The sequence below is a fragment of the Herpailurus yagouaroundi genome, unplaced genomic scaffold, assembly GCF_014898765.1.
Source record: "Herpailurus yagouaroundi ecotype Mexico unplaced genomic scaffold, PumYag 100, whole genome shotgun sequence".
NCBI classification, from domain to species: Eukaryota; Metazoa; Chordata; class Mammalia; order Carnivora; family Felidae; genus Herpailurus; species Herpailurus yagouaroundi.
Genome location: NW_024412391.1, coordinates 88705763 through 88731877, shown reverse-complemented (window position 1 = coordinate 88731877; position 26115 = coordinate 88705763). Strand labels below are relative to the sequence as shown.

Genomic DNA, 26115 nt, shown 5'->3' with positions numbered 1-26115 from the left:
TTTTCGTCAGTCTTTCTCACCATCCCAAACAAGACCTTCGGAGAGCTGTCCTTCACAGTAATCCCATCCAATGGGCTCTGTGCTTGCTCCCACCCCTCCTCCTCTGGATGTGCTTGCTCCCACCCCTCCTCTTTTGGATGTGCTAGCTCCCACCCCTCCTCCTCTGGATGTGCTTGCTCCCACCCCTCCTCCTCTGGATGTGCTTGCTCCCACCCCTCCTCTTTTGGATGTGCTAGCTCCCACCCCTCCTCCTCCCATGGCGCCCACTCACTTTGCTCCACTGTGAATAAGCTACCACTCTGTTTTCACCCTAAATGCTTACCCCCTCCCCCCACCTAATCTCTGACATTGGGTCCTCCACGGATGTTCTTGCTCCAATCAAGCATGCCTCCTTTCCTGCAGCTCCTAGATCCTTGAGAGCGTGGGGTTGGACAGGAGCCACCCAGGATTCTTATTGCTATCCACTGCTGCTCTAAGTAAGAAGGCAGTTGAGTGTAGAAGTAACGTGCATAGACCTCAGTGGGGTTAAAATCCTTGCTCCACCAGAGCACATCCATGGACAGGTTATTTGGTCTTTCAAAGCCTCTGTGGTTTCATTTGTCAATGGCAATAATAAGAAAACCTACTTCAGACGGTTGCTCAAAGGACTGAAGGAGATGACACATATATCAAGCTCTCTGAACCATGCCCAGCAGAGGTGAGTGCTTGATAAATATAACCAACAATGGCATCATCTGTGTCACGTTCTCACCCTCGCGTAAAATCAGCTTTGAGGCTTTGGGCCTCTGTTGCACATGTTCTGGGCTTTACCCCACCTGTGCTTTTTTATTGCATCCGACCCTCTCTCACAGACCTTCAAATTCCTTAACGCCAAGGACGTTCACACTCGCTCCGCATAAGAAATCCAGTCCCATGGCCACACCTTGCACTTTCTCACCGTTTACAACTGTTTGCCTTTTGAAATCTTAAACTTCACCCTTCCATTCTCTGAGAAACACTTCCGGTCAACTCCCTCCGACTCACTCCAAACATACCCTTTCACATCATCAATGCCTCTGATGCCTGGATGATTATATTTTCCCCCCGATTACGAGTTGCTTTCGGGCCGCACTTCTTTCTTCACCAAGCTCAGACCCCCAAGTCCACCGACCATTTCTTTAATGATTTTTCCTTTTAGTCCCTTTCTTTGTTGTCCTTCTGTGGCTTCTGTTCTGTCAGAACCTGACTGTAGACCCACCTACTCGCACTGTCCAATATGGTAGCCAGTCAGGACAGGTACATGTGGACCGTGTCACACAGTCTTCAGATTTTGCCCATAAATAAATGGGCAAAGACACCAACAGCTACTCAGAAGAAAGCTGTTCAAATGGACAATGATCTATATTTTATCTTAACTGATAAGTAAAAAATAGAAGTTAACACAAACCATATATCATCTTTGGCTTGGGAGAAATATTGTGATAACATCAGGCTAGAACACAGTAAAAGAATCATGCCCTGACACTATTAGTTGTAATAGAAACAGGTAAAAACTTTCAGGAGGACAATTTGGTAATATACATATAAAGATCTGAAATATGCCCATGCTCTTAGATCCAATAATCCAATTCATAGGAATTTGTCTTTAAAAAATAAGCAGAGATGCATTAAATAGAGTAAAATAGTACTATAACTGTGAAATTTTGAACACAAATTCAATCTACAATAAGTTCAAAAATAAAGGCACATCTATGTGATATATTACTTCCCAGTCATTAATATTTTCTCTTTTTTAAATGAGAGAACAGGTTTATGTTTTTGAGAGAGAGAGAGAGACAGGCAGAGCACGGAGAGACAGAATTCCAAGCAGGTCCAGGCCCTGAGCTGTCAGCACTGAGCCTGATGCGGGGCTGGAACTCATGAGCTGTGAGATCCTGACCTGAGCCAAAGTCGGATGCTTAACCCACTGAGCACCCTGGGCGACCCCGGGTCATTAATACTTTCAAGGACCACTTAGGCCATTGAAAATAATCACCATGAAACCTCATCACAAATGAAAATTATACAAAATTGTGTTTACGGCATGACTGCAATTTAGTTTTACATATGTATGTAAAGCGTGGTGTATAAATATATATGGTATATATGTATGTATATATATCTATATATATACATACACACATGTATATGCATGGTAGGTAGATGGTATATATGTGAATGTAAATGATACATATATATCAAAATTTTAATAGTTATTTCTGGGAGAGATGATTAAGTGTGATTTACACTTTTGTATTTATCCATATTTTCTATATTTCATACAAAGAATGTGCGTTACTTTTAATATCAAGACGGATGCTTTTTTTTTTTTTTAATTTTTTTTTTCAACGTTTATTTATTTTTGGGACAGAGAGAGACAGAGCATGAACGGGGGAGGGGCAGAGAGAGAGGGAGACACAGAATCCGAAACAGGCTCCAAGCCATCAGCCCAGAGCCTGACGCGGGGCTCGAACTCACGGACCGCGAGATCGTGACCTGGCTGAAGTCGGACGCTTAACCGACTGCGCCACCCAGGCGCCCCAAGACGGATGCTTTTAAAAAGTGGTAAGTTTGTATTGGGAGTGGAGGGATCAGAGAGAAGGCGCCCCTTACTGCGCCCTTCATAGACTTTCCTTCTGCACAGATGCACCAGAAGAGGGCGCCTCCGCCTCTTCCCGCAGGCAGGATCTCTCAATTACCTATGAGGGATGGGGGGGGGGGGGATGCTCCCCAAGTCAGTAGAAACTAACCTGAAATGCCTCACTTCCCTGGTGGCCACATTCCTCTTCCGGGCCTCCCGGAAATTTGTGTAGCAGAGGGATACGTAGTTTTGAATGGCCTGTGAGAGCTTCCTCTGGTCTCACCCTCTTAACAAACACGCAGCCCGAATGACTTCCGCTCGGTCACCCCTGTATCCTGGTTTCACCTACGCAGCTGCTAGGAGCTCCTCAGCAGAAGGCCGAGGGACGCAGGCAATGGCTTTGCCTTACTGGCCACAAACAGGTTGGTGGAGGTGGCCCAGTTCACACCTACCACCTAAAAGGCTGACCCAGTCACCAAGGGTCCCTGAACCCTACCTTGCTCCTTAAAAAGCACATGCTATTCTTCGTGGTATCAGTTAGGGGGCAGCAGATATCCTGGCATCCTCTGCTCTCTCAAGGAAGCTTCCAATTTGGAGATCCTGAAGTTGCTATGAATCGGGCTACTATTTCACTTACCGGCTACCGTGGCCTGGCAGTTCCTTCCTGCACTAGCAGATCACGTCGGGAAGCCTAACCCTTTCACCCGGTGGAGTGCTTATAACTCACTGCTTTGAGCAAAGGTGAATCTGAGTAATAAATTAGCCTGGATGATTACTGGACTCTGCCTCAGCGGAGCCAGTTTCTTTACTATCTAAGTATTACAAAGCCCCAGACTTCTCTTTGGGCTATCATTCTGTCTCTCCCATACGCCCAAGACAGCTCTATTTTGACTCCTTAAAATACCCTCAGGAGAAGGCTGCAGGTAAAGGATGAGTGGAAGACATCGACACAATTGCTTCTGCAAGGTCCCGGGTTTAAGAGAATGAGGTATAGCCCCACCCACAGTAAAAACATGCTTTCTCTGATGCATATGCATTATGGAGACGCTTCTGTTGCTTTCTCTTTACTTATATATGCATGTCTACACCCACATATACACACACATGTAAACATGTTAACAATGATTATTTGGGGAGGGATGCTGCTAGGGGTTTTACATTTCTTACATTTCATACAAAGAATGTGTGCTTGAGAGGCGGGGCGGGGGGCGGGGGGGATGGGATGGGGGGAGTGACCAGACTGATAACTTTGTTCAAAATGGCTTGATGCTGAGCTCTTCAGCATCCCTGAACCAAAGTCTTCTTTTGGTTTTAGTCACGTGCCTTTGTTCCTTGTCAGAAGCGCCTCCTCTGGCAAATGCAGGAGGTGGAGACAGAAGCACAGCAAGGGGGGGACTGACCGGTGACATCCCAGCCAGCAACAGAGCCACCATGTGCAGTCGCGTGGGTCTGGCCAGGACCGGTCTGCCCTGATGGCTTCTCATAGTTCGTTTGCCCGTCTTTCTGTGCTCCACAGAGCAGGACACCGATAGTTCAGTCCAGTCAGCAGAACTTTCTAGAGAAAAGAAGTCACACCTACTATGTACCAACCAAGCACGCTTTCTGTCAACTCATGATTCCTCACAGCAATCCCCAGAAGGGGGTGCCATTGTTACCAGCGCTCATTTGTCAGGGACCGAGCTACTACTGGGCCATTTGCCCAGTGTCCCCTAGCTTGAAAGTGGTGGAAGCCGAATCTGAACCCAGGCAGTCTAGCTGCAGGACCCACTCACTGAACCGTTACCTTTCCGCACATCTTCAGATGGAGTTTCTTCTATTTCAGATCCCTAGAGGTGCAGAGCCCTGCCTTTGGTTACCAGGAGGCCATGGGTAGCTACACCCACCCAGATCATTCGGTCCTCTTCATGGCGGGCGGCCCCGTCCGGTCAGATGCCACCAGAGCCAGCATCACCCGATCATTTGGGATGCTGTGGTTCTAGAGACTGCCTCCATCTTGAGCCAAGGAAGAAGCTGTTCCGGGGAGGACATTGGAACCTTGGTGAGAGTTGGACTTTCTGTGCCTCCATCTGAAAGCTAAGCTCTTCTATGGGAGTTTGGATTGAAGGTTAGGGATGATGGCTCAGAGGGGGAAAGTGTGAAATGGTAATCGCTTTCATATGTCACTTGAGAAATGTTATAATAAAGCTGAGTAAATTGGAGCATGAGTTAGCCCGGTCTTTTGCCTAATGATGTCACCCACTTTCTGCTTCCTCCAGCCTATGATTAATAAAAGGGGGATTATTACAGTAACTCATTCCTAGTGGGCAGCAGTGACGTCAGCAACAGCTGAGCAAACTGACTACATTTAGTCGTGCGTGTGTATGTGGGCATTTTTTTTTTTTTTCCCTGTGACTAACATGAAGCTAAGAGCATCTAATGAAACAAAAGCTCCTTGAAATTTGGGGAACTTACTGGGTGAACTCTTTGCTACAGGGAGCACCATTTTAATTTTTCTCAGTTCATAGTTGAACGATGCTGCAGTTGACCAAATGACATGATTGGCTTTCTGCCTCTGCTCGTTAAGTGATCCGAAATTGACCCCTGGTCTATGAGAGAGAGGGTTTTTGAAGTTGTTTTCCTTCTAATATAACAGCTCTTAACTTCATTCAACATTCTATCTCATCTTTAAAATTTGTTTAATATTTATTTTTAAGAAAGAGAGAGAGAGAGAGCAAGCACGAGTGGGGGAGGGGTAGGCCCTGAGCTGTCAGCATGGAGCCCGACATGGGGCTCAAACTCATGAAAACCATAAGATCGTGACGAAAGCCACAAGATCATGACCTGAGCCAAAGTCAGACGCTCAACTGACTGAGCCACCCAGGCGCCCCTCTATCTCATCTTTAAAAAGGAACTCAGTGACTATTAAGAAACGAGACTGTGGCCATCAGTCATCTTTTGAAAGTTTAAGGTGAGTTGTAGAATCCAGAGGTTCCAAACTCTCAGTACATTGTGCTTAATGACAGTTTGCTTTTCCAAGCTGATAAAGGTTTACAGAGGTCCTGCTTGCCAGTTCACCTTTGCAAACTTGACCTTCCTAAAATGAGAGTGAGGCACTTGGAAATATTTACTAACTGAGCTGAACCACCGCCAATGCTCCCGGTCAGTGTGCACAAAAGTACACAGTGACCGGAACAAGGGCACTCCCCGTCGTGCAGGCCTGGACGCGCCTCGGAGGTGCTCCGACAGAAGGGCAGGACCTTTGGACTCTTTCTATCAGCACACGAGGGACACAGCAATTCACTGATTAAAAAAAACAAAACAAAACACCACACACAAAAAACTGCTCCCAGCCTTTTCTGTGTCTTCCCTTCCAAAGCCACAATTTGGGAGCAGGTCGTGGGGGCATCTTTGTAGAAAGGTGAAGTTGGATTAGAATCAAGATTTCTGCTCTTATTGGCCCCGTGGAATTTATTCGCTAAACGTATATGTCCTCAAGTCAACGACATGGAAGTTACTGCCCGAGGGGATCCAGGTGAGAAGAACGGTGACAGCAATCTGGTCTATGTTCTCTTGTGAGTATTTTTCATGATCTTCTTGGGCAATAAAGATCTACCTCTGTAGCAGATGTTTCCTGATTGGATTAGAAATGAGTTATGATAAACAACTTGGAAATATGTGCTGGTCAGGAAGGACTTTGACGGCATATTTATTCAGTTTGTATTAGTGTTAGTGCTTTTTTTTTTTCCATATATGGTTTTGGGTAGAGGTTGCAACGGATGGCTTCTCTCTATATATTGAGTTTTTCATAAGTACTACATGGTTACTTCTTGGGAAGAAATCCAGGCACTTCTGAATCATTTGGAAGTGGATTGAGTGAGGCCTCTGGTTCCAAAATAACCATCTACCTGAGGAGACTGTGACTCACGTGTTGGACGTGATGAAATGGCATTGGGGTGCCTAACATATTCCGCTCAAGGGTGTCTCTTCATCTTAAAACAATCTCTGACTGATCCTCTCCTTTCTGGATGATCCCAGTGGCTCAGAGACTAAGTGATGATCCAGGCAAACTGGCCTCATCATGTGGAGAACTGCATTTCACTTCTAAGCTAGTTTGATCCAGGCAGATTCCCTCTGGAGGGTCTCACCGACATTTGTTGATTATTATTATTATCATTATTATTATTGCTGTAGTCATTATTTTCTGAGATGTGGGATCCTGCACAGGGTTCCCCCCAGTCCTTACAGGAAAGCAGCACCTGAAGGGGCATGCCCTTCCTTGAATAGTCACACCCCTCCCTTTTAAGAAGGAAGTTTGGAGAATGTAACCTTGCTTGAAACATGCAGTAGGATTTAGGAGAGCATTCTGTTGTATCTCTTTGGATATTGACTGTGTGTCATTCCCCTAAAGTATTAAACAAATAAAATCAAGCTCCATCATATTTGTTTGCTCGGGAGGAAGGCTTGCTAATCTCACTTTCGTGCATTTTCCTTCAGGGAATTCTCTAGTGCGTGGATTTATCTGATACCGAATTGCTAACGCGAGCAACTCATGCTTCATTCACTTACTCTTTTCCATGAGGCTCTTTGCCTCCTAACAACTTGGGTGTGGGCCAACTCATCTCATCTTGTTGCTTGTCACCCAAGTTCTGCTTTTGGTCCGAACACAAAGCCAACAGGAAGTGTATGGAGGCCATGCTGGAATGTTAGCGAGGGTGACAACAATGTTGCCTGAGAGGCACTCTTTCTGTGTTGGTATCTCTGTGGGGCGGGGGCTTCCATTAATCAGGAAGCACAAGACACATGAGGAGGCAGAATCACTTGAATTATTAATGTTTTGCATCGTTGCCAAGGCCCCTGGGAGCATGGACGGGAAGGGAATTAGGGGAAACTTTAACTCTAGATCAGGGTTCCTCAGTTGCAGAACCATTACCGTTTGGGGCCAGATAATTTCTCCGTCACAGGGGCTGATCTGTGCACTGCAGGATGTTGGGCAGCATCCCCGGCCTCTACCCACTAGATGCCAGTAACACTTTCCTTCCCAGTTATGTCAGGCAAGAATGTGTTCACATGTTGCCAAATGTCTCCTGCGGGGGGGGGGGGGGCGCAAATCACCCCCGTTGAGAAGCCTGCTGTTGACTGGGGGGTAACAATTTACTGGGTTCCCCCCCCCCCCTTCTTTTATTTCCCTACTCATTTTAGTTGTAGCATCTGGGTTCCCTGGGTTTAGATAAGGCATTTCCAAACACTCTGGAAACAGAGCTGTCATACGCAGCACAAGGCTTTGTGGGATATTCCAGTGGTTCTCAGAGAAATGTGAGGCTTAGGAACTGGGGTTTGGATTAACTATTTCTGACCCTGTTGTTTCCTAATGAGTTTTGGGAGGAATTTTAATGTTTCCTTCTCCCTCTGTGCTTAGCTGCATTCATTGCTTGATTGAACTTAAAAGCAAACAGCTTCCCAGTTCAGTTGTGAATGTGGAAGGCTGATCCTTCTTTGTCGAAAATCTCTGTAACCTAACATACGGCCCGGGTGATGGGCAGTCTCTGGCTGTCCAGGAAACCGGCAGGGCTTGCCAATCCTGTACTCAATCTAAAGCATTTCATGAGACTTCTGAAATCTCACTGCAGCAAATATCGCTCTGGATCCTGCCCACGTTTTCTGGATTCCGAGCTGCCTCTCCAGGGAGGTACCTCTCCCCACCGGCAAGGGTTTCCTGCCCTGAGCCCAGAATAACCCCGGCAGCTGCTCAGAACACCTCGAATCCTTTTGATTTCTCTCCACAGTCACGTTTTATGTTCCGTTTCCCAGACGGGATGAACCAGAAATCATGCTTTTGGGGGAAACAGATTTTTCATAGGAAGGAACTAAAACACCCTGAGTCGTCAGCAGCATAGTCCATGCTCTGAACCCCCCCAGCCTCGTGTCATTTCAGCTGAATCAGACGACAACTTCCCGGTCACCTGCTTGGGGTGTTCATGTCTCCCGGCATGTATTTTTCACGGAATTACAGCAAGGTGTGAGCGAGCAGCCGCGAAAATAACAGAGCCATGAAAAACGGCCCCCTTTCCTAGGCCTGTCTCCTCCTTCCAGGAGAAGTGAGCAAAGAGACCAATTAATAGCACGGATGAAAGCCGAAGGCCATACGGTTTGCTCGAGAAGAAAAATGAACATCCTTGCTTCTTGGTCTGTGCCAGCTCCACACGGGCACAGCTGCTGATACGGGTAACCACCGAGATAGGTTAGCCGCTGCCCTAAGGTGTGTGTCGCCACAGGCCACAGGGAGGCACGGGGGACGCTGGTCTCTCCTCCCTGCACACCATGGAGCTCTTATCCTTAAATGAACTTTGTTTTTTGACCAGCTCACTAATTGTGATTGAAAACACCAGCTCCCCAGCAAGGCCCAAGCACTGGAGTTAGCAGCAGCAAAGACAGGCCCTAATTGCTCCATTTACATAAAAGTAGAAACATACAACGTCTAAATATAAATCTCTGGCACATCGCGCCTTTTGCAATTACAGTAAAAGAAGGTACCACGGTTTCCCTCCCGGCTCCTTCTCGCAGCAAGCTGCTCCACCAGGTTCCCCAGGGGCTGCTCCTCGAGGCGAGAACAGAGCCGTGCTAACGCTCCAGCGAGTAGTGGGGAGCTCGGTGAAGTCGCCAGTAAATCAGGCCGCCTGCACTAGGTGAAAAACGCGGTGGCAGCGGGCCACTGTGCTAGCGCAGAAGCGGGTAGGACCCGACTGCACACTCGGAAAGGGGACGGCTCGTGGGGCGTGAGCGCTCCTGGCGCGCCTCGATCCGCGCTGGAGCCAGCCCCGCGGGTCCCCGTCCCGATCCCCAACACTGGCCGGGCTTTCGACCCTGGCACTGAGGGCTGGGTTCAGAGATTCCCAGCTGCACTCTCTGAATAGTGATTTTATTTTATTTTTTTTTTTTCTCCCCCTCTCTGAATTCTTTAGCTGCCAAAAGGGGGGAAAAATCAAGAGCTGCTCTTAAGAGAAGTTGCCCTTGCTGGTGCCCGGGGTAAAAATAGAGGCGGCCGCTCGGAGCGGCTTGGCCCAGACCCTGGCCCCGCGAGCCGGGCTCGAGCAGCGGCCGCGTTCCGGCGTGATCCCTGGGAGCTGCCAGCAGGTGCTGCTCAAGGTACAGTAGCAGGCCGAGCAGCGGGCCCGCAGGGCCGGGGGTGGGGACGCTGCTGGGGGAGGGGGCAGGAAGTGAAAGAGAAACCAAACCCAGGCAGGAAAAGTAGATGCCTGTCAGGAGTTGGGCTGACCGGCTTACCCCTGGGCCCTGGAGTTAGGAAGGGAAGAGATCATTCCCAGTCCGCGATACTCGACAGAAGTTATTTTAACCTGCCTGCTTCCTCCACCACCCCCACTTTAATTTCCACCGGTGAGGAGGCATTTCCTCGGTGTGGCTCAGCTCTGAGGCTGGGGATTCAGGTGGAGAATGACATCATTGCTGGTGGGCTGACCTGGTAGGTGGGCACTTCAGAGGCATCCGGTGGCCAACTGGATCTGAGTCACGGCACGTAGAGGGTCGCCCCTCTAGTCAGGGCCCTGCGAATTTCTGTGACACAACTGTTGACAAAGAGCCACCAGGCACCTCAAAAATAACACCACCTCCTATGTTCTGAACACGCACTTGACCCTGTCAGTTGAGTACTGTGGCTCCCGCTTTACAGACGAGGACACCCGAAGCCTTAGGGGGTTGTGTGGCTATAGGAGGCAGTGGAACCAGGGTCTGATCTGCGTTTGTTTTGCGCACCCAGAGCTCATACACATGATGGGATTTCCAGGACACCAGGGTTCACGCCTGGGAGTGGTTTCAGAGGCCCTGCAGGCCAGTGCTCTCCAACAGTGCTTATCAAAAAGGATGGTGAAGATCCTTCCTTAGGCAGGGGTCGAGTCCATCCAATTCCAAATTGATGGGCAGTTTGGGAGTTAACCAACACCGATCCTGTTTATATCTTTCCTTCCTAGGTTTCCTCTGTGCCTCTACAGCCCAATGATTTAGTTTCCTATTTTATTTCTGCCTATACAGTTCTCAGAATACCCCCCCTCCCCATCCCCAGCGTACAGCTCATCATCCCCACCGTCTCTGTGTTTAGCCAAGGCACACCCTCCTACATAGCAAACTTCTGGTGTCCTAAAGGAACCTGCTTCGACTACACATCAGGAGGCCAGAGCCTCTATATTTTGCTTGTGGGTACAGTGAAAAGTTTATTTTATGCATGTTAAATCCTGCATACAAAACAACATATCTGGTCATATGGCTTGCATTAGCTCCCAATTTTGCACATTTTATTCCACTTGTCATGAGTACCCCGGCTTATGCTTCAGTTGTACTCCTTCAAACAGCCCTTCCCCACTATTCTCGTCTGAAGATTCCTTCCAACTGTGTTATTTCTCGGCCTTGCTAGCAACCTTCCCGCCCAACAAAAACCCTAACCGACATAACCCCCGTTTCAAAGAATGTTCATTCCTTTTCACTAATCTCACGTTGTATTTGTAACAATTTAGAAATCGTAGGGCTTGAAGTCCTGATAAAGAAGAATGGGGTGTGATTCTTCCTTCTTCTTCTTCTTTTTTTTTTTTTTTTTTTTTTTTTGCTAGTTGGGAAGGATATTTGTAAAGTTCATTAGCAGAGAATGGCTGTTTTCAAAGTTCTTGGTGACAAATGATTTATGAAGCAGGCATTCAATGTCAAGATGTAAAATAATAGTGGAAGTCAGGGGAGGGGGGACCATCATCATATAGGTATACATATTTTCCCTTTTTTTTTCCTCAATGAAGTCTCTTACTTTCATAAGTAAAATCAGAATCATTCTAAAGAGCACTGCAGATTTTCTTCCCTGTAAGAAACAATCAAAGACTTTGTAAATAGAGGCAACTTCATGAAGTAACAGATGTTTTATGTGAAGACATAAAACCCGAGCCTGAATATAATGAGAAGTGTGTGCTCGAGTAGTAAAAGTTGGAAGTTGGACACTCAGTGAGATATAGCTGTTCAGTTCCAGTGTTTTTCTAAAAGGTAGTCTAGTCAGTCAGAGGTTTGACTGGCTCAGTGATCACCAAGTTGTGTCCCAGCAGCCAAGAAAGGCTTTCCATCAGATAATGAATTATGAAATATGTCTCACAGTGGAAAAACCAGTCATCTGCTGATGTCATGCTGATTCTAACCAATCCCAAACAAAGCCCCAGCCCTCCTCTGTTTGAGTGGTACCAATGTGTGAGTGTGCAAATGAGTAGCACAGTATAAAACTTGAGAGTGCCAATACCATGAAGAGGAACTCCTCACACAGCTCTTTCCACACGATACAGGAGTCTGCCGGTGAAAGACAGAGGACCGGAAAGGTAATGCTTTTTTAACTCTTACTTAGGAGCTGTTGACACATTCATAGTCAGGAAGGTTACAAGGAGTTGACTTACTGCACTTCCAATGCACGTTGTAATTTGGTACCTTTTTATATTATTCAGGCAGGTTAATAATACAGCTTTTAATAGTAGAGCATGCAGAGAGATTGTGTGTTTATACAGCCCATTCAGCACTTATATACAAGTACATATGCCACAGGGAAAGCTGTTTTTAAGAGTTACATTCACAAACAGTAAATTCAGGGAACACACACATACTCGACATGCAGAGGGAATCCAAATATTGATAACTTGCCCTTATCTAAATGCTACTAGTAGGACTCCTGAGTTGTTTGGAGTCATTAAACTTTTAGGTTTATTTCAGACTCTCTTGTAAAACTTAATTGGACTACAAAATTCTTTGGGTGCTGTATATATGACGCCAATGAGGTAGAGTATGTTAAGTTTTGTATTTCAAAGATGTTTTATTAACAGATCATAAGGCAAATAAATGCCCCCTCCCCATTCTCTTTCACCATTCCCTGCTTAAAAAAAAAAAAAAAAAATTAGGCTCTTTAGGAAATGTTGACAAAAATCTTAAGAAGAGCAGAGTAATCGATGTTCCTGGAGGAGAAATCCCAAAGGTGATAGATGGCGTGGAACAGAGAAAGTCTTGCAAGTAATTGTTTTGGAAAAGGGGGACAGTGTGTCCGATTCAGAAAAGCATTGTTATCTATGCAAACTGCAATTTTAACTTAATGTCACAATTTATTCACCCTCCTCCCCTGGCCCTCAGATCCTAGGCTTGTAGTAATGGTATTTCTTAACTTTTTCCACCCAAAGCACATTGCTTAACTATGATGCTCTGAACACACTAGGTGTCAGATATAAGCTGACTGTATCTACAGAAACTGAGGGCTTATGTGTGGGAAAGAAACCGAGAGAGAAGGAAAGCTTTAACAGATGGACCTCTTAAAGATACTTCTGCATGATAAAAGCAATAAGACAGAAAATGAAAAAAAAAGGGGGGGGGGAGAATAAAAAAAACTCAGAGAGGCATTGTTTAAAAATTCACATTTTTCTTTTTCTGTGAACGCTGAAATCCATGATGATTTCATCTGTGCCTTTCCTTTGAGGGAAAAAGAGGCCGTCAAGGGGCCAGTCCATGAGCAGGCTGGTCCAGGACAGGGTAGGGGGATGGCTGAAAAACTCCCACATGGCGGAGAAAATCACTTGCGAGTATATTTCAGAGATTCTTTTCCCAGAGGCCCAGTTATCCGAGTCATAGGAGCCCACTGTTTGTAGGGAATAATGTGGGAAAAGGCCAGATGAACTCTGCACTTTTATCCGTAAAGTCGGGGCTGGAGGTAGGCTGTAATTTGTGAGTGCGGGCGCGCAGGGCAGAAGGGGGCGGCGGCCAAGGAGAGGGAGAGGAGTTTCAGGTGACCGAGCAGGTTGACTTGCCCGTGGATCCTTCAGTGCGCGGCTGCACTTTGCGGTTGGGAAAAGTACAGGTTGTTAGGTGACCCCAGACAGAAGTTCTCCCCGCCCCCCTCAGATCCCCTACCCGAGCCGAGGACCCTGAACATTTAAATATGAATGAATGGGAGACCGGCCACCTCTGGGACTCCCTCCAGCCAGGACGATCCACTGGCCCCCGGTGACCAGCCTGCCCCTCTTCCCGACCTCCAGGTACCTGTCCACCCACCTCCCGGGATCCTCGGCGGCCCCGCCTTATGGGCCGGGCGGTGGGTCCCCTGGAGCAGAGGCCAGGTGGGCTGGAGGGCCCTGGGGGCACAGTGTTTCAACCCAGTCACCCCTGGAGATTGGGACAGTGCCTTCCAGCGGGGTTTTCTTTCCCGTCCAAAAGAGGAACTGGGTGAAGCAAGGGGACTGGGCAGAGAAAGAAAAAAGAAAAGGGGGAAGTAGAACAAAATTGGAAGGATTTCTTTCAGAAGGGAAGTAGAACTCCCGAGAATGGTGATATCTGAAGAGAGGTGTGTGTGAGGGAGCAGTGAATAGAGCAGCCTGTCAGAAACCGGGCTGTCCCTCCCCTTCCTAATCACAGCCTCTACTCACAGAGCAACTCCCTCCCTCGCCCATTCACGCACTCACTTAGGACCAATCGTTCTCTCTCTCCCTCTCTCTCTCCCTCTCTCTCTCCCTCTCCCTCTCTCTCCCCCTCTTTTCCCTCTCCCTCTCTCTCCCTCCCTCTCTCTCCCTCCCTCTCTCTCCCTCTCCCCCTTCTCTCCTCTCTCTCCCTCTCTCCCTGTCTCTCTCCCTCCCATCCTCTCTCTGTCTCTGTCTGTCTCCCCCCCACCCTGTCTCTCCCTCCCTCCCTCTCTCCCTCCCTCCCTCCCTCCCTCCCTCCTTCTCTCTTACTCGGAGACAGTCAGAACTCTCCTCCCTGAGAGCCACAAACCTACCGCACTGACTGCATTCAGAGAGGGAACCTGCAAACAAAACTTCACAGAAAACTTTTTGTTCTTGTTCCAGAGAATTTGCTGAAGAGGAGGAGGGGGAAAAAAAGAAAGAAAAAAAGAAAAGAAAAGAAAAGAAAGAAAGAACGAAAGAAAGAAAGGGGGAAAAAAAACCCAAACCCAAACCTGTGCGTGAGTGGGGGTAGGAAAAGCAGGGCCTTTTAAAAAGGCAATCACAACAACTTTTGCTGCCAGGATGCCCTTGCTTTGGCTGCGAGGATTTCTGTTGGCGAGTTGCTGGATTATAGTGAGGAGTTCCCCCACCCCGGGATCCGAGGGGCCCGGCGCAGCCCCCGACTGCCCGTCCTGCGCGCTGGCCACCCTGCCAAAGGATGTACCCAACTCTCAGCCGGAGATGGTGGAGGCCGTCAAAAAACACATTTTAAACATGCTGCACTTGAAGAAGAGACCCGAAGTCACCCAGCCGGTGCCCAAGGCGGCGCTTCTGAACGCGATCAGGAAGCTCCATGTGGGCAAAGTGGGGGAGAACGGGTACGTGGAGATAGAGGATGACATCGGCAGGAGGGCAGAAATGAATGAACTCATGGAGCAGACCTCGGAGATCATCACGTTCGCGGAGTCAGGTCGGTGCCGGCCTGGGGGGTGGGGGGGGGGGGGGGGGGGGCTGCGTCTCTCCGCGGCGGTCCGGGGGCCGAACTTGCGCCTCCGGCCGCGCGCTCTGCCCCGGGGAGGAGGTGAGGTGCCGGGCGCCGGTGGCGCCGGGGCCGGAGGGGAGGCGGGGGGTGGCGGGCGGGGGGTGGGGGGGGGGGGGAGGACTTCTCCGCGGACGCGGAATTCGAGGCTGAGCCCTGGCTGGAGAGGCGGCGAGCTCACACTTGCTGAACTCGGCCGGTGAGCCCGGAGCGAGCTCCGAGGGCCAGCGTGGGGCCGGGAGCCGGGCTGCGGGAGGCTCGCTCGCCCTGCCTGTGAAACCAGATCCGGGCAGCCGGATGAAAGCCCGGGCGTTTTCGGGTGCTGGGGGTGGGGGGAGCCCGGGAGGCTTCCGGACCCCATCCAAAGTTTTTAATGGGGGGGGGGGTGGGGGCGCGGAGCGCGGGTCGGGGTGGCCTGGCATGGATGGAGTCATTGTCTTAAGACAAACCTTCCCTTTAAAAGTCCAGTCAGGGGCCACACCAGGGAAGCAGGGCATATTCATTGGTGACAGTCAGTTTTGCCTTTAGAAAAAACTCTGCCTTGGAAGAGCAAGGGCATCACATTCTAGGCAGCGAGGAGGGACTTTGGGGGGACAGTTGACATTGAACCCGCGGCCACTTTTGGAACACTGACTTTTGCTCTCTGAGCAACAACAGCACCACCACCAACAAAAAAGAGTTTTGTTCCCTGCAAAGTTACTAAAAGAGCTCTCTGGCAAGGAACGCAACCTTGACAGAGAGCTCTCAGATACTACACTGAGCTCTCACTCAGTCCTTAAGAGGAAGAACTTTGATAGATTCTAATCCTTGGCTCTGGACCACGCTAACCTGTTGCTGGATAGAAAATACCTGTCAGAAGGGCGGCCACAGACCTGGAGCCAGGTTATTGGTTATTTTTACAGTTATGTGACACAGACCCTTTGCCTGCCTACACGCCCCTGCACGCCCAGGCACACAGATGTGTTCATACCGTGTTACTTTCATGGTGATGCCAGGCTAAAGAATTGTTTCCCTTGCCAAATCCATTTGAAAGGAATGCCATTGTTTTGTTTGGTAGAGCATATGGCCAGTAAAGTATGTGCAGGGACTCCCAGCATTACTGTTTAAAAGTTTGCCGCAGCCGTATAAACAATTAAGGCAACACTCAGAATTTCCAATCCTGAAAACCTGTTGACTCAGATGTTCTGTTTTCAAGAAAACCCTGCCAGACCTGGGCATCCTTTTGGGGGAGCAGATAGATAGCCTGCTGGCTTCCTGGCTCCCCTCGTAGGAGAAGCCCTGACGTCCTGCAAGTTTCCCCGCAGGACAGTCTCTCTCTCTCTCTCTCTCTCTCTCTCTCTGTCTCTCTCTCACCAGAAGCTTCTTTTCAAAGAAGGTCTTTCTTTCTCGAAGCTCTTTCTTAGTGCAGCCCCCGAAGGGCATGATAATGATGACTTTATCTGTTGAAGCTTATTGAGGAAAAAAAAAAAGTCAGGTTGGAGTTTTCAAGTTGCACACTCAGTTTTTCCTCAACCTTTCCTGATGGCAAGGTAGGAAAGAAAGTGCTTACTGACATGGAGTCCAGTGTTGGGGGGTGGGGGGGGATGGATTCCAGTGGTCTAGAGGTCTGCTCCCAGTGCTGACACAAAGGGACCCTGTCTAGGTTTTTATATACCAATTACCACACATGATGGCTTTAATTGCAAGCCTTACTCAATTGGCTTTACCCGCATCGGATGACTAAGTATACCTATGACTTTGACCACTTTTAATATACACCTGATGCTGGCAACAGCATCTGACTTAGCTGACTTGTCTAGCAAACCACTCTTTTGGCACTGAGAGATTTTGCAGTGAAAGAATTTGACCTTTAGCATTCTTTCTTACTTATGGCCTTCATCTCAGTGCCGGTCTTTTTCTTATTTATATGAAATCTCGGCTTTTTTTTTTTTTTTTAACTTTTCTGTTACGTGTTTAGTTTAAAAGAAATTGAGTTACTTTTTAAAAAGGTGATTCATTTGACTCACACGTTGACTCCAGTTTAAGGTTTGTAATGGAAAACTCCTCCTGGTTGAGTTTACAACTTGACTTTGGGTCAGCTGCTGGAGTCCCAGAAAAGGTTTATTACACTTAACTTATTTTTCTCATCTGAGAAGTTTCACACATCAACTTTAAGTTGGTTTACTATGACTTCACGGAATTAATGATTGCTATGTGGACCGTCTGCTCTCCAAGCAGAGTACCATATGAGTGAGTTGCTGATTTTGCTAACCAGGAAAGAGCTTCATCATCTGAATATACAAAAATGTCTTGTTGCTTTTGGAATAGTTCAACCTTAATCATATTCAAACTATGTCAAACTGTAAGAATTTGGAGAATAGCAAAGGGTATTCATTTTGCTTTTCTTTATAAACTATTGGGTAGCAGCGGATCCCAGTCAGTTAGTGTCACCGATGCCCGTGACACTGACGCATACCCACAGATGTATCTTTCAACCTTAAGATTCCTCGACTGGGGGAATTCCTGCTTAACTTTTGCCCTCGGCCCCCTTCTTGATGGTTAAATGAGGCCGCGATGCGGCCCAGCAGCTGAGCAACTACAAAAAGCTCAAGCGTCTAGAACTCTTGGAACTGAGTTTGTCCCACCGAGCTCAGGTGGAAAGTCCCATCTTTGTAAAGCTGATACGAGTTGTTATTAACTAAGTGGTGAGGAATTGCTCTCGGGCTCTCTGACATTCGTCCCCACAAATAAAAATTATTTTTTTTAATGCATGTCATCCAAGATTGCTCATCATTACTACATTCTCTGGCTGGCTGGCACAGAATCCTCTGCGTTTACCTTAAGTCCTTAAAGGAAAAAAAGAAGGGATGGGTAGAGTCAAGTCCACTCTGTCTATAATTGTCAATGAAGCTGGGATCAGTGGCCTTCTTGACTCCTATATCTTATCTTATCTTCTTGTGATCCGTGACAATATCTGGTCAGTCAATGCACAATAGCAACCTATCATTGAGTCTCCATAGGCTGACAGATTTACATACTGATGGTGGTAACCAACTTAGACATTGATAGCACTTGTTGGAGAACAGAGAGGGAAAGAAAGACAAATGGAGCGCCAAGAAATGGAAAATGCTCACTAAGCCCAGGTGCTGTTGAAAGTAACCCTTAAATCTCCCTTCTTGGAGGATTCTAGTTACAGAAGATTTGAATTAGAAGTTGACACTTCCCAAACAGGGGCCTAAGAAGGCTTGCTTGGATGACTGTTTTCCCCCAGCCCAAGAAAGCCATCTCAAGGTGGACTTGACTCCCACCATTCCATGCCAGTCTAATGAACTTTCCTGTGAATTACCCGTCACTGAAGGGTGCCTTTAGTTAGGGTTACACGCTTTCTTCTCCCAATAATGGGCAATGATTGGCCACAAGAGGGCGCATTCCAAAGACTTTTGCTCCTTCCCATTTAATCTAGGGAAACGCAATTTCACCTCCTGGAAGCCCCATTCTGCAGCACCCAAATCTTGGTGCTTGTCAGTTGCCCCCTGCTTCCTCTCGTCCTCCAGAAAAAATTAGGATTTTATGGGATGGGAGAAACATGCCTCCCTGTGATACAGTAAATGAGACAGAAGAAAAGAAATGAGAATTCTAGTGATGCATGTGAACATTGCCGAGCTCTATGGAAGGCAGAGGAATGATACATTTCAGAAGCAGAGCGTGGAGAAATGTGACCATGAATCATCAGCAATACTGATCTGCTCACACATCTCTCCCTAAGACGGCTGGCTGCCTGGGCTTTTACAAAAATGCCTTCCGGCTCCCCTCATTTCATTGCCTGGTTTCCCTGTCTTATCAACGCTTTTCACCAGGGACAAATGACAAGTGACTTCCAACAGGGAGGAAAGGGCTGTTTGGTGACTGCCTTGTGAAAAATTGGGTATGGCTTTGGGGGATGCGTTTGTTTCCGAAGTTAGAGTGTGCAGCGAGATGGTGGCCGAAAGACCAGAAGCAAGATGCCTAGTGGTTTTGGGCCTGTGACGTAGGTGGATCTGAGTGGGGGCGGTGAGCTGTCAGAGGGCAGAAAGTCGGCTTTCGTATTTGGAGAACTGGGAGTAATACCTTCCCAGGCACTTTTTGTGAGAACATGTTATTTGTCTTGGCCCCTCTTCTGCTAAACTATACTCGAGCATGAGCTGTAGATCAGAATTCCTCATCCTCGACTGGTCCCTAGATCCAAAACCCAAAGTGTAAAAGTTCGCAGGAACTTTGGAAGAGGTCTCTGAAATTTCTGTGGGTTGAATCTTAAGAATTTTTTTCTACTTCTTCTAGGATCCTAAGCCCCTTTCTCTCTCTATTTCATCCCTATTTGAATGGGAGACACAGGAATGTGGCCGAGCATTTGCAATTCAATAGCACATCCTAAGATAAAAATATTAAGGCTAAAAAAAAAAAAAAAATCCAATCCAGATAATTTGTGACCAAAAAGACCTCTGCGGCAGGTTAAAGGAGGCATAACCTTGAAGACCCCACTTTCTGCCATCTGCAGAGACCCCTGAAAACAGCCCAAATGCGAAGTTAGTGCTTTAGAGAACACGCATGCTGTAACCGGTAGTTCTGTATACTGGTACCAGGGACTATACCATATCTAGGCACAGTGAAACCTGGATGAAGAATGGGAAATTAAAGTAATAGCAGCATTTTACAAGGAGCCCCCCTCCCCCCGCCCCGCCTCCCGTGGCGAGTTTAAATCTATAAACAAGATTTTCCACATTCACATTAGAGACATAATTATTACCCATAGGTACAAGGGCAGCATACTTGGGGCAGGACCCTGGTGAGTCGAACAAAGCAGAATACAAACGAAACGCGAAGTGTGTGTGTGTGTGTATTGCTTGTATTGCTTATTTCATGAGAAATGTTCATCCGCCCACAGATCTGAGGTGTGGGGCTTGAGGGGGAGCAGAATTTTGAGTCCCGGTGTGGGGGAAGAGAACAACAAGGGGCTTGGCTGCTTAACCCTTGGCAGGCCTGCTTTCATGACTGAGTTATTAAAAACATCTGAAAATCCTGAAAGCAAAGGAAAAGGTGCTTTCAGGTGTTCTGACTTCTAGCTTCCGGTCTTTCCTCAGTCCAATCCCTCCTTCCCCGGCAACATTTCAAAGGTCTTCCCTGTAAAGTGCAATTTTTCAGCCTCCTACTCATTTTTATGCACCTTTCTCTCTCCCTTTGGTATGTGTCCCCCGAGCTCATAGAGGTTTAAGTGATGAAATATTATCACCCACATGGGTTTGCGTGGGACTTTCTTAGTGAATTACTCAGGCAGAGCAGGCTGTGATACAAGCCTTGCTCACGAGCCTCGGGAGGGAAAAAATAGCACAGAGGATGAAAAGAATATTATCAGAGAGTAGGTAATGAAAGGTTAGCAAAGCCACCAGCTATATCTAGTTAGATAGGTAATAATGCAGGAACCCAGAGCGCACCTGTATAAGCTAATGCTGTACCTGCTCCCAAAGCATTGTGGGAAGGCTTCCATTTCAGGATTTGATGCAGGAGATATTTAAGTCAAACCTGAAACTGATTAGTAATTGATCCTAAACACCTCAGCCTCAGGCAACCTCCTTCCATTTTTTTCAAACTGTTATGCATAGAGATTTGAAGATTGGAGCATCCTAAAAGCATCACTGCGGTATAACAATCTCCCTTAGGTAGAATACAGATAAAAGGGAATATAATCAAGTGACTAGTTATATTTTCCATACCTAAGAAATTCGAGGGTTGTAATATCTTTCTGAAACCTGCAGCCCTGATAAATATTAATCATCTCAGCTTCTAGCTGTCTCATTCTCTCCACCCCCTTCTGCAATGAAAGCTAAATGTAAAAGAAAAAAAAATATTGCACTGCTTAATAAGTCAAATACAATAGAACTTTTAAATTGTACCTGCATATAAGGTAGACATTAAGAAGACTTGCATCTCTCTCTTCCCCCTGTTCTCCTGAGCATTATGGCAACAGCATTTTCATGAAATTGGATCTGTTTTATTTTTTTTCCCTGATAAAATATCATGCAATATACAAATAGCAGTTCCAGAAACGGACACCAGGAGAAGGAGGCGACAGGCATGTCAATTAGTAGGGGGAAAATCCAAATGTCAGAAATATGGGGGAGAGATACAGCACGCAGGCAATGGAAGCAAATACAGGGAACAGAATCTTTCAGCTCAGATAATTAAACCAATGCATAAATCAGTGCTGTGCCTCTCCACAGTACGCAGGCGATGCCATGCAGTTAATTATCAGCCAGGACCAGGTTGAAAGTCATTTTATGATGCCTCTCTGATCCTAATATAACAGCACCTGACAGATTGAGCCCCCTCTAATGAGTACTCTCTTTGTATGATCCTCTCTCAGGAACACTAAATCATTTGCTTCCAAGTACAGCTGCCTGTGAAGAAGGGGAGGGGCTATATCCTGCGTTAGAAACCTGCTCCTGTGAACTGAGGGGCTCTCCTTTAGGCTGTTCCTGGAAGCCAGCGACCTCAGCCTCCCTGGCCCTAGGAAGGCAGTTTGCACAGGCTGTCGCGGCTTCAATCCAGTGGGCCAGTGAGCCCACCCTGGCCCCCACCCCCACCCCCAGCATATCCGTGGACTTCTCTGGACTCTATTCATGGGAAGTCCAATGTGTGCGGGTCCGCACTGCCATCCGGACCCTCTCTATCACCGAGCACTGGCTGCCTTCACCCCGGCCCCTCCTGTCAAGCCCAGGTGAAAGCCCAGCGGAGCCTGTGGGAACGAGTTACCTGAAACCCAGAGAGCTTTTCCCATTCTGAGGACGAGTCAGATTCTCCAGTTTCACACTCTTTCCTAGAAAAACAAAACACAACCTCGTGCCCTCTGGCTTCTCTAATTTAGCAGCTACTATCTCTCAGTCTTTAGGGTGGCACCCTGCACAGTTTAAGGTTTCAGACGCTGGCCTACGTCGAGGCAGAAGGCAGAAGGGAGAACAGCAGGTAGCTCGTGACTGTTCTCTGTGGGGCAGGGTGGAGGTGCCCACGCCGGAGGGAGCCTGCACCCTCCTTCAGGCCGGCTCTCCGAGGCTTGGGTGGCTTCCGGAAGCTGCTTGTCTTTTTAAATTTAAATCATTAAGCTCTCCTTCCTAGAGTCTGCTCTTTTCCTTTCTTAAACAAAACAAAGCAAAGCAAAGCAAAACAAAACAAAACAAACACAGCAACAGAGAAACCCACCGTTTGTAGCAAAGGGGCGTACTGCATTCACGTTTTGAAAAGAAATCATGGCCCCTAAAAAAAAGACAGTCCCCCCCCCTTCTTCTAACTGCTCTCCGCTCTAGTGATCTAATCATAAACCTAGCTTTATTATTCATTTCAACTCCTGCCAGGGACCCGGGGCTGGAGGCAAAGGGACGCCCCCCCACCCCGCACCACCACCACCAATGTGGCCAGGGTCCTACAACTTTATACCAAGATGCCGGAGAATCTTTTGTATACATATGTAGCCTTTCCTGGCCCTGGCCTCAGTGAATTTACCACTATCAGAATCGCAGCGTGCAGAGTGTGTTAAATTAAGAACAGAATCTACAGTGCGCAATGCACAGAAAAGCCTGCCTTCTGCTGCAGAGAACTTGAACGAGTGCCGAAAATTTATAGTACCGTAAACATCTCAGGGCTGAGAGTGATAAGTATGGCTGGATTTCCGTTAGCTATAGAAATCCAGGCAGGGAGACCCTCCTAGGGAGTTGCGAGTTCTAAGATGAACTTCTCCTGACATTGTTCTCAGATTTGTGTGCGAGATGCGTGTGCATGGGACTGTTGCAAGCAGGCACACGCAGGAGGCGGCCATGAAAAGAGGGCACGTTTCATATACCACCAAGGGGTAAAAGTGGAACTGAGGGAAGGTGTTTCATCAACCCGAGAATTCCAGTCTGGACACCTGCTCCTTGCAGTAAATGTTGTTACATGTACAGACATACAGGTGCTTATGGAAGGAGAAGGGAGTAGTGTGAACTAGGCAAGAACTGAATGGTCTCTGAATCCAACTGCCTCGCCATTGTGGGGGTTGCCCCTCTGTTAGTAGCAGTCGCTGTAATTGGGGCTCATTAAGCTGCATTCAGAAGGGAACGAGCCAAAAATGGGGCACACGGCTGTAGGGGGTGGATCTCCTAATCTAATATAACTCAAGGCTGAAGATGCCTCCATTTGTTAATAGGGAGTCAGGCGATTGCCTACTTCCTGGTAAATGCTGGACCATGACCGTGAACAAGATGGATAGGATCTCAGACCTGGGGCATCCTAAATTAGACTGGCAGGAGGGTCGGGGAAGTGGTGTGGTCTCATCTGCAAACCAAAACCTCATCAAGGGCAGCCACTGAGGGTGACGTGTTGGGAGCTGGAGGATTCTAGACGAGGGGCACACTGCCTGGAGGTGAGAGAGCGCATGGGATGCTTCTGACCTCAAACGCTGTGTGGCTGTGCCACAGAGGATGGGGCGCTGGGAGAGAGCCGGAGTTGAGGCAGAGCCCAGAGTCCCGGGTGGCTCCTGTTTTATACCTGCTGAATGGTGAAATGATGGGAGAGGGGCCTGGCTTTATGCTGAAAGGCCAGATGCAAGCAAAGACTGTCGTGGTGACCCAGAAAAGAAATGATGGACAAGTGAAGCAGGTTGTGGTGAGGGAGGAGGAGTCTAGCTCTGTGGGCACTTCCGTCGGGGAGGGGGGGTGTTTGCGTGTTTATGTGGGAACAGCACCGCTTCCACGACTTGCTAGAGCTCGCGGGGTGCTTTCATCTGTGTGATCCCATTTGATCCTTCCAAACCTGAGGCATAAGGGGTCAAATGTCTTTATGACATTCCCATTTTATAGAAGAGGAAACTGAGATTAAGCAGCTAGGGAACAGACACAGACCTCCCGGGCTTCTGGACACTGACTGAGATCTGGGCTCTCTTCTTTCTAGGGCAAGAGTTGGCAAACTTTCTCTGGAAAGGGCCAGAGAGCAAAGATTTGAAGCTTTGTGGGCCAGTCTGTCTTGTGACTGGCGGGGACCTAGTGCGAAAGCAGCCACAGACAGCCTAGGAAGAAATGAGTGTAGCCGGGGTCCCGTTAAACCTTATCACAGGCGCTGAAGCGTCCATTTCATATGATTTTCCCATGTCACCAAAATCCTATTTTTCTTCAACCATTTAAAAATGTCAAAAGTGTTCTTACAGTCAGGGGGCCACAATCCTCTGACCCCTGTTGGAGATGGCCTGTGGCAGAGGCCCCACACCTGCCTGAAATTAGTGACTGGTGACCAACATCGCAACTAACGAGTGTCCCTGCTCTCTCTTGTGCTGTGTTTCGTCTGCAGGCACAGCCAGGAAAACACTGCACTTTGAGATTTCCAAAGAAGGCAGTGACCTGTCGGTGGTGGAACGCGCAGAAGTCTGGCTCTTCCTCAAAGTCCCCAAGGCCAACAGGACCAGGACCAAAGTCACCATCCAGCTCTTGCAGAAACAACCCCAGGGCGGCGTGGACGCAGGGGAGGAGGCAGAGGAAATGGGCTTGATGGAGGAGAGAAACGAGGTGTTGATATCGGAAAAGGTGGTGGATGCCCGGAAGAGCACGTGGCACATCTTCCCCGTCTCCAGCAGCATCCAGCGGTTGCTGGACCAGGGCAAGAGCTCCCTGGACGTTCGGATTGCCTGTGAGCAGTGCCACGAGACGGGCGCCAGCCTGGTGCTCCTGGGCAAGAAGAAGAAGAAGGAGGAGGAGGGCGAAGGGAAGAAGAAGGACGCAGGAGACGGAGGGGCAGGGGCAGACGAGGACAAGGAGCAGTCCCACAGACCTTTCCTCATGCTGCAGGCCCGCCAGTCTGAAGACCACCCTCATCGGCGGCGGAGGCGGGGCTTGGAGTGTGACGGCAAGGTCAACATCTGCTGTAAGAAACAGTTCTTTGTTAGTTTCAAGGACATTGGCTGGAATGACTGGATCATCGCTCCCTCCGGCTATCACGCCAACTACTGCGAGGGTGAGTGCCCAAGCCACATAGCAGGCACATCTGGGTCCTCGCTCTCCTTTCACTCGACCGTCATCAACCACTACCGCATGCGGGGCCACAGCCCCTTCGCCAACCTCAAGTCGTGCTGTGTGCCCACCAAGCTGAGACCCATGTCCATGCTGTACTATGATGATGGGCAGAACATCATCAAAAAGGACATTCAGAACATGATAGTGGAGGAGTGTGGGTGCTCATAGAGCGCCCAGCCCAGGGGGGACGGGAGCCAGAGTTGTCCAGAGAAGACAGTGGCAACATGAAGAAGTGTTTAAGGTTTCGGAGTTAAACGAGGAGAAAAAATATATATAGAGAAATTAAAAAAAAATAAACTAAAAACAAAACCTGAAACAGATGAAGGAAGATGTGGAAAAATTCCTTAGCCAGGGCTCAGAGATGAAGCAGTGAACAAGATGGGAGTTGGGAGGGAAAGGGAGAAAGGCGTGCCCTTCGTTTCTTCCGGTATCTATCAAAGTGATGACATCCGTTGCTTACACGGGAGTATCATCCCCTCCTTTTCAGTCCCCCTTCAGTGTGAGCCTCGAAGTCAACTTGTCTGGTCTGCAGGAATGTGGGCTAGCACAACCCAAATAGCATCTAGAAAGCCATGAGTTTGAAAGAGCCAGTTACAGGCACTTTCCCATCCAGTTACCCAGGTTGTAAGGTATGTCTGTGTGACCCTCTCTCTGTGTATATCAGCCCGTGCACACACGCACACAGACACACACACCACAGACACACACACACACACACACACACACACACACACACACACACAGACGCGTTTCCACATAGCCCATGCACACACACGTACCGGTAAGAGAACTATAGTGTGCAGGTGGTACACTTCCTTTTCTGCACCAGTTTTGCAACAAAGCAAAACAGAACAAAAACCAACCTAAAAAAAAAAAAAATTGAGAGCAAGAATGGGAAGAGAGAAAAATCAAGGAACAAAGAATACCAAGTCACATTTCGTTAAGGTGCTTATGATCTTAGAACTATGCAACCTAATAGGTTTGAAACTGTTTACCTGAGAGAGA

The 26115-nt window shown here is 48.0% G+C and overlaps 1 protein-coding gene and 1 long non-coding RNA gene across 3 annotated transcripts in view; one reads left to right on the top strand and one right to left on the bottom strand.

Moving 5' to 3' along the window:
* Positions 1-21108, bottom strand: part of LOC121028934 (uncharacterized) — a 37243-nt gene extending 16135 nt beyond the window's left edge. The window contains exon 1 of the long non-coding RNA XR_005789507.1: positions 20974-21108. This is a non-coding gene — a long non-coding RNA (uncharacterized LOC121028934). The remainder of the gene's footprint in view (positions 1-20973) is intronic.
* INHBA (inhibin subunit beta A) lies at positions 11827-25989 on the top strand. 2 transcript variants are annotated; one of them, XM_040473018.1, is made up of 3 exons: positions 11827-11934; positions 14431-14998; positions 24392-25989. In XM_040473018.1, the coding sequence occupies exons 2-3, from the start codon at positions 14611-14613 to the stop codon at positions 25276-25278; spliced, it is 1275 nt and encodes a 424-aa protein (XP_040328952.1). In that variant the 5' UTR covers positions 11827-11934; positions 14431-14610; the 3' UTR covers positions 25279-25989. The 2 variants fall into 2 exon arrangements, with proteins under 2 accessions (XP_040328952.1, XP_040328951.1); XM_040473017.1 differs by lacking the exon at positions 11827-11934 and having other exon boundaries at positions 14262-14998.
* Positions 25990-26115: the final 126 nt, after the last annotated feature.